The sequence below is a fragment of the Salvia splendens genome, chromosome 1 (genome assembly GCF_004379255.2).
Source record: "Salvia splendens isolate huo1 chromosome 1, SspV2, whole genome shotgun sequence".
Classification (NCBI taxonomy): Eukaryota; Viridiplantae; Streptophyta; class Magnoliopsida; order Lamiales; family Lamiaceae; genus Salvia; species Salvia splendens.
The window spans coordinates 11,616,814-11,624,953 of NC_056032.1; the positions used below are offsets into that span (position 1 = coordinate 11,616,814).

At 35.7% G+C, this 8,140-nt stretch overlaps 2 protein-coding genes across 2 annotated transcripts; both read left to right on the forward strand.

Moving 5' to 3' along the window:
* The first annotated feature begins 226 nt into the window (after nucleotides 1-226).
* LOC121804168 (la-related protein 6C-like) lies at nucleotides 227-2,323 on the forward strand. Its single transcript, XM_042203704.1, has 7 exons — nucleotides 227-772; nucleotides 839-933; nucleotides 993-1,144; nucleotides 1,224-1,305; nucleotides 1,371-1,487; nucleotides 1,572-1,661; nucleotides 1,720-2,323. The coding sequence occupies exons 1-7, from the start codon at nucleotides 337-339 to the stop codon at nucleotides 1,933-1,935; spliced, it is 1,188 nt and encodes a 395-aa protein (XP_042059638.1). The 5' UTR covers nucleotides 227-336; the 3' UTR covers nucleotides 1,936-2,323.
* Nucleotides 2,324-7,086: 4,763 nt separating this feature from the next.
* LOC121803818 (blue copper protein 1b-like) lies at nucleotides 7,087-8,140 on the forward strand. The gene is made up of 2 exons (XM_042203417.1): nucleotides 7,087-7,416; nucleotides 7,628-8,140. Exons 1-2 carry the CDS (start codon nucleotides 7,146-7,148, stop codon nucleotides 7,885-7,887), a joined length of 531 nt encoding a protein of 176 aa, XP_042059351.1. The 5' UTR covers nucleotides 7,087-7,145; the 3' UTR covers nucleotides 7,888-8,140.

Genomic DNA, 8,140 nt, shown 5'->3' on the forward strand with positions numbered 1-8,140 from the left:
TACAAAAAAAAAACCTGGTTAGTCAAAAATACCAGAAATGGTGAAATGCCATGATTTCCTCCACACGAAAACATAGAAATCAGTTATATCAACGCTAAAAATAAGGTGGAATCAACAATTTCCCCTCAAATTCCTACACCACTAATTCCAACTTACTACAAAACTATTACTCCCAAACTATGCATCAAGAAGTCGAAGCAAAGCCACAACTTTGATCCATAATAATTCTTTTATTTTTTTAGTGTTTCCTTTCCTTTTTAACAAAAAGTAGTTCATTCTCCTGTAACAATAAAAAAATCCCCCAAAAAAAACAACAAAAAAATCGTTACAAACAGAATGGCGCAAATGAGCGAACAAGATTATTCTCGCGAAAAACAAGAATCCCATAGCGAGAACAGGCGGAGCAGCGGCGGCAACGGGTCGTTCAAGTTCAACGTGGCGGCGCCGGAGTTCGTGCCAACGATGACCTCCGCCGCCCAGGTGCCCGTAAGCGGCTACTTCTACCCGTGCTTCCCGTCGATGGACGGCACCACGGGCAGCTGGATTTACGTGTCCGATCAAGAAATCAGCCTCCCTTCTTTGGCTCAGCCTAAACCTAACGGCAAAATCGCCTCCCCTCACAATGCCCAGCACCACCAGCCCAAGGATTCCGCCCTCTCCGAGGAGCTCAAACACAAGATCATCAAACAGGCGGAATACATGTTCAGCGACATGAGCATGCTGGCCAATGAAACCCTCGTCAAACACGTCAATAAGGATCCTGAAGGCTACGGTGAGATGAGACGAAGTTTATGAAATTAAATCCCTCAATTTTGATGTTGATTTGTTTTTTTTCCAGTTCCCATCAATTTCGTATCCACTCTGAAGAAATTGAAATCGCTCAACGTGAATAACCAGATGGTGGCGCAGGCTCTTCGTTCCTCATCGAAACTGGTAATTAATTACGGATTTGGCTAATTCAGCATAGTTTGTTAAATTTTGTGGGTGTGTAGATGGTGAGCAGCGACGGGAAGAAGGTGAAACGTCTGCATCCATTCACCGAGAAAGAGAAGGAGGAGCTGCAGCTGCGAACTGTCATTGCTGAGAACCTCCCCGACGATCACTCCCATCAGAAAATCGAGAAAATGTTCAACGTCGTTGGAAAGTAGGAATCTCAATCTTTGCTTTGCTTTGGTTTGCTTTGCTTTGCTTCATATCATATCAATGATATATGGTTGCTGCAGTATAAAGTCGATCCGCATATGCCAACCACAGGAGCATAACTCGTCGAGGTCTTCAAAGGGCGATATAGTTATTAGCAACAAGGTAAAACAAATAAAGGTTCTCGTGCCATGTATTAGGATCTTATCTAGTTATTGTTGATGGTTTAGCTTCACGCGCTGGTGGAGTATGAGAACCTGGAGACAGCAGAGAGAGCAGCGGAGACGCTAAACGACGAGAGGAACTGGAGAAAGGGGATGCGAGTTAGAGTGATGCTCAAGCGCTCCGTATGTCTAATAAACTCCCCACATTGCATATTTATATTAGTAATTCCTATTCCCATCTAAATGCAAATACAAATACAAATGCAGCCAAAGTCTGTGCTCAAGTGTCGCAAGTCAGAATTCGAAGTCTGTTTTGATGATGAAGAATCCTCCCGCCTCAGCAACTCAGAAACTGAGGTACCTCTGCCACTTACTATTGTTTATTAACCATGAATTAATCTGAGAAAACGTGCAGGCTGATGAGAATGGAGCAACGCTGAAGAGGAGCTGGTCCAAAAACAAAGGGAAAGCAAAACAGCAGCCACAGCGGCCGCAGCTGCAGGCCACTCGCAGCCTGCCGACGACGTCCTCTCACTTCGGCACCAACTTCCCCGTCAAGGGACCCAGGATGCCCGACGGGACTCGAGGATTCACCATGGGGCGGGGAAAACCGCTTGCCATCCAAGTTTGATTGATTAGGATTTCAATTCATTCATTAATTCAACTAGAAAGATGTCTTTGTCGAACAAACAAGCTTGTTCCATTGGTCTTTTTCCACACTTAGAGGTGCAATGCTCTGAATGCTTCGTAATAGCTATTTTTGGTTTTTCCATTTTATTTGTATAGTTCCGCTCACTCGTTGAGCTGGGAGTTCGCTACATGGGAGACAACCTTGTGTTCTCCATAGCTTTATACTATCATACACTATTTATTTTTTTTGTTGGTTGTTGTGGTTTTTCTAACTTGGAGTCAAGTTATGGAAATAGAGCAAAGTAAGCAAGAAAGCTTCATGATGTAAATTCCATAATTGTATAGTATTTGATTTGTTTCAAGGATGATGAACATATATTCTTTTGTAACTCCTAGACCGTGATATTGGTCCATCATGTCTTCTTCAGAATTCTCCAACCACCATTTTACCCAAGTTGTTAGTGAGCATCTTTCAAGTTCATGAGCTAAGGTGATACTGGTTTGGATTCCCTATCTTCACAATCATTATCCACACTTGTTGCATTGCATGCATGTGTTTCACTCGAGCTCATTTCTTCATGCACTAAGCCGTGAGCCATTCCAACACCTCCCCTCAATTCAAGCGACGTTAAGGAACAAACCCCGAGTTTGTTTTTCAACTTGGTGGCTTTGTGAAAATAACAGCGTTACAATCCGTTGATGATACAGGCCGTACATCTAGTTCCTTCCTCCCCACTTTGTCTCTCACAAAATGCGTGTCTGTTTTAATATGCTTCGTCCAAGCATGAAGAACAATATTTGAGGCCAAGGCGGTCGCAAGTTATATACCCATATTGTTGGTATCCCTCCCGACTTAATTTTTAACTCACTCAGAAGTGATTACATCCACATCACCTCAGATGCATCATGCGCTGGACTTCGTTACTCTGCCCCTGTGCTCGACCTCGACACCACCAACTGTAAAACCACGAGATCAAGTTCGACCCATAGTACACACAATATTTGGTCATTCTGTCGTCAAGAGCCAAACTTGGAGAAAGTTGCAATTTTCTCATTCGACCTTGTAAAGTGAATGTCATAGTCTAAGGTTCCAACAAGATACCTAGGATCCTTTTTACTTCCTTCGAATATGAATCAAGGATCCTTTTTACGACCTTCGAATATGAATCAAGGTACGCTTTATGCTCCTTTTCCATTGTTCTTGGTTAATTATCATAAAGACCTTTATATAATTGTTCATTCAATTATACCAACAATACTTCCAATTAACATAGTTACATAGACTAAATTTCTTTTACGCTTAAATTGTTGTTATTCATATCCAACACATTGTACCTACATTAATTTGGATTTGTATTGAAATTTACTAAATTCGCGGTAGTAATTTCTTCCATACATTTATGTTATACACGTTATTACATATATAAAAAGGGAGCTTTGGGGGTATTTATGGAAATGCCAATTTAGTTGAAAAATTATACAATTAAAGTTTAAATGTGTGATTAAAGAGGCTCTAAACATGTGATTAAATGTTTACACGTACGATTAGGAGAAGTCTAATAACTAATAACACATTTCTTTAATAAATGGAAGACAATGACCATTGGAATTAAATTTAATTCAATAAAACCTAACAATATGAGTAGTGGTTGAACTTCTACACACATGTGGTTCAGATTCTAAAAATTCCCATTGAGAACGGTTAAAAATTTCTTTGCCATTTATTACTAATTTAATTTATAGTAAATTAAATTAGGATCACTAAGAGTCATTAGAGAAGAATGTAAAAGGGATTAGAATGCCAAAAGCTACTAAATTTTCTGTAAATACCAATTCTGTTAATTAAAATTGTCATGACTGTGGTGGAAAAAAAAGGTGAGGTGATTCTCATGTATTGCTGCCTCAAATGTGCTATCACTGTCATGAACTGAAAGGTTTCACGGCAAAAGTCAAGCAAATGCGTTGTTGGAGAAAGAAAGAAAATGAACATTATGGTTGAGAAGATTGAGGAGTTATAGGAAATAACAGATGAAGCATGGAGGAGTTGCTGGAAATTGCAGGCGATGAAATGTAGAGAAGAAGATGGAGGAGGCCATGAAATGTACAGAAGAAGATGGAGGGGGTGCCGCGAGCGTGAGAAAGAGGGAGGCTATCAATTTTTACCTTAATTAACTCTAAAGAGGGTTTAATATAAATTAGACAATTTATTTAATTTAAGTTACATTAGTGTAATTTAATTTTGTTCAATTATTTGATGTAAAGAAATTACGTACGGGGGTTTAGCTGTTTTATGATTTTGGGTTTCTTTATCTAATTTGGCTCAATATTCAATTTTTTAATTTGGCAGAATTATTAAATTCTATATATAATAAATTGGTTTGGTTATTGAATTAGTTGACTTAATTAAATAAATGAGTTATTACAAAATTTAGATTTGGTAGTTTTGTTCTTACTATAGGAAAAAGCTTCACACCATGCTCCAAAAGATAGAGGCTGGAGGCTATTTATGGTCCTTTTATTTATTGGAAAGGTGTCATGATTTCAGGATTTAATTCGAGTAAGATCATTTTGAAATAATTAATAAATTTTACTAATAAAAAATTGTAATGTTGGGTTATTTAAAGGGCTAGATTTTAGGTGTATTTTCCATAGATTTGATTACATTTTAGATTGATTTATTCAGTAATACCGTTTAAAAAAAAATTATTTTACATATCTTGCCTATCTAATAGAGATAAATCATTTACAATCTATTCTTATAATTATGTATTAATTATATTCCACATACTATATTTAAAACTGATAAATTAATATATATGGAAAATATCCCAGCATCAAACCACTCCTATTGATCTCAATTCTACAATACATATAGTTTTGTAGATAAATATTAGTTGTAGATTATTTTCTTCAACAAGATCTCCAAACCACTCTAATTGAGCTCAAAATTTTGGAATATATTTTCCAAAATTCATGGGTGATTTCTCTATTGTTCAATTATTTATTATGATATTTTTATCTCTTATAATTTAATTTTTGAATATTATAGTTTAAGGTTAATTGTTTCATAATATTTATTATCGATCTATATTTATTATATACTACATTTTTATTAACAATTTTCACATAATAATATTGTTTCTAATTTTATTTAATTAATGTATATTCTAAAATTAATATTTTAAAATTATTTTAGTCTGTGCATAGCACGGGTGTAATACTAGTTCATTCCCATGACTAAGTTGTTCTCTTGTAGATAGATAGAGAGAGTATTATTAACAGTAAAAGTTTCATTAAATACTTACAGTCAATTTGTTGATTTAACTTCATACTCTTTAAACGTTAGCCAACGAACCCTTCCGAAAAAATAAAATAAAACTACCATCAATTTAATTTGTTTAAGTGTTTTAGTAGTAAGCATTACTGCATTATAATTTGTTAAATGACGTGAGATATAGGTCATGGCAATATCACTGATGATTTGTAAATTCTAAATTGTCAAACACATGACCTTCCATTTTCAGGTAAGAGCGCACTTAGCTAATTATATTTCAGATTCTACTTCTTCTGCCGCATTTAATTAAAAAGTTAAACAGTGGGTTTAGACTTTAGACTTTAAACGTTTTGGGAAATGATTAATACTCCCTCCGTCCCACAAAAGATGTCACGTTGTGGGACGGCACGAAATTTTAGAAGGTTTTATTTTGTGTGTTAAATGGAAAGAAAAATATAATTTTTATATTCATGTAAGAGAGAATTTTTTCTAAAAATGGAAATGTGACATCTTTTGTGGGACAAATCAAAAAGGAAAGTGTGACATCTATTATGGAAGAAGAGAGTAGTATATAGTGAAAATGGTGGACACAACACGACTTCGACTTTATAATGCATGCACCTTTGAGTTTAAAGTTGACTATTTTGTCAACATTTTTAACTGCAGTTGGTTAGGAAATAAAAATTACAAGTCAAATATTGAGTGGAATTTTCATTGATAATAACTTCATCTAAAATACGGAATTTTTTTTGTTCCGGTGGAATTTGAGTCCCATATCCTTCACTTATCAAAAAGAATGATAAATGTTCATGAGAATTGATAATGAGACATGACATTACAACGAAAAAAATTCGTATAAGGACACTTTTTAATGCTATTAAGGACACTAATTTGTAAATCTAATTATACCACCAATGTTTCATAAAGTGTCAACTAAAATTAATGAATCCAAATAGAAGCATCCTAAAAAAAGTAAAATATTAAGATAATTTTGCCCTCAACTTAGGGACACTTTCTTTTGCATCGTAAATTATGATTATTTTTAAAAATTTCCAGATGCTAGTAATCATCTCAATTTTTGTGTCCCCATAAGATAAGTATTTTGTAGTGTAAATACAAACGCTCGCACAATCGCGTTAAATTACATGTCTAAGAAATTGACTAATAAGCTAAGTATGTGGATTTGAGTCCTATTAGTGCTAAGTTATTTGCGAAATTCTTATTCATGTAATTTAATGTATATATGTATGCTTCATTCTCAATTCTTACATTATAAATATGATTCTCACTATACCTAACCCCTATATATACACTTGCATGAGCAGGGTTGAGTATATTAAGTACACTTTATTGTAGAAATGTAAACATCACATTGAACATATAAAGTTGCTACATTTATATGAAATAGTTGCACTTTTAGAAAGAAAAAAAATCGTCCCTTAAATCTAGCAAAGAGATACATCCATCGTAAATCTTTATAATTGTAAGGGTGAAAACAATTATCGATTCCCAGTTCCCAGTTCCCACGATAAAAAAAAATTGAGCTTTTATTTAAAGCTATTCTTATATAAGTATTTACATTTATTTTAAATAGATGATGATAGAACTTAGAAGTATGATTATGTCCTCTTCCTACAAAATGAAAATGCCATGCGTTAATCATAAAATTCAGGTGGGGTATTACTTTGAAAAAATTAGACCAATTAAACCATAGAAATTTGATAATGCTATTTTACCAACCACCAACGAGAAAAAAAAAGAGAGAGGAGGATTTACAAGTTGCACTTATACGCGGTAACAAACTAAATCAAGCCTCTCGATCTCTTTCTATATATATCCTTCCCTCCAACACAAATTTATATCAACTCATTTCCTACATGCATTAATCACTTGTACTTGCTAGTTTATCTCAATTCAAAAGAAGTTTTTGTTTGGAAATGGGTGTGAAATGCAGAGGAGCATTTCTTCTTTTAGTTGTAGCTGCAGCAGCATCGACATTCGGCGTTGCTTCAGCAAACAAGGAGTGGAGCACTGTGGCCGGAAACTGGAACCACACGGGGGCTGATTTCTGGTGGCAGAGGCACCCAAATAGAACGCAGGCAGCGTCCAAGAGAGTGATCGTTGGTGGAGACCAAAACTGGCGTTTCGGGTTCAACTACACTAACTGGGCCATCAACAACGCCCCCTTCTTCTTAAACGACACCTTAGGTAATTAGCATAATTGTTGCTTTGCCCAAAGCAGACAATATCATACTAATGTGGAGTTCGAGTGTGCATTAAATATATACTCCATATTGCATGCACATTTTCTAATTATCTGATGTGTGATGGTTTGAACCCTGACATTTATCGAGCACAATATATATTAACACACATATCTTCATGATAGAATTTGATATACCTCTATGAATGCGTGCAGTGTTCAAGTACGATCCACCAAACGACACCACATTCCCTCACAGTGTTTACCTATTGCCTGATTTCTGGAGTTTCCAAAACTGTGATCTGAGGAGAGCGAGGAAGATCGGAGATGTGAACGCAGGCGGTGGTGATGGCTTCGAGTTCGTGCTCAAGAGGTGGCAGCCTTACTATTTCGCCTGCGGCCAACACGACGGCATCCACTGCAAAGATGGCCTCATGAAATTCGCTGTCTGGCCCTTGATCCGTTGGTTCTACTGATTATCAACAACAAACAACAAATACTACTAAGATTGATTTTTGTTTATGCAGTGCGTGTGATTTTGTTATTCCACTACTTGAGTTTGTTTTTCTTTTCCATACTCCTTTTGTTACTCATCTTGCTACAACTACATTCATGACATAAGCAATATCTGTAACGTTAGAAGATTAATCGAATTGTTGTTGATTTTGTATTCATCACGTCAATCAGGACAAGTTATTTTACTAAATATTATTGCTGTTTGGCTTTTCA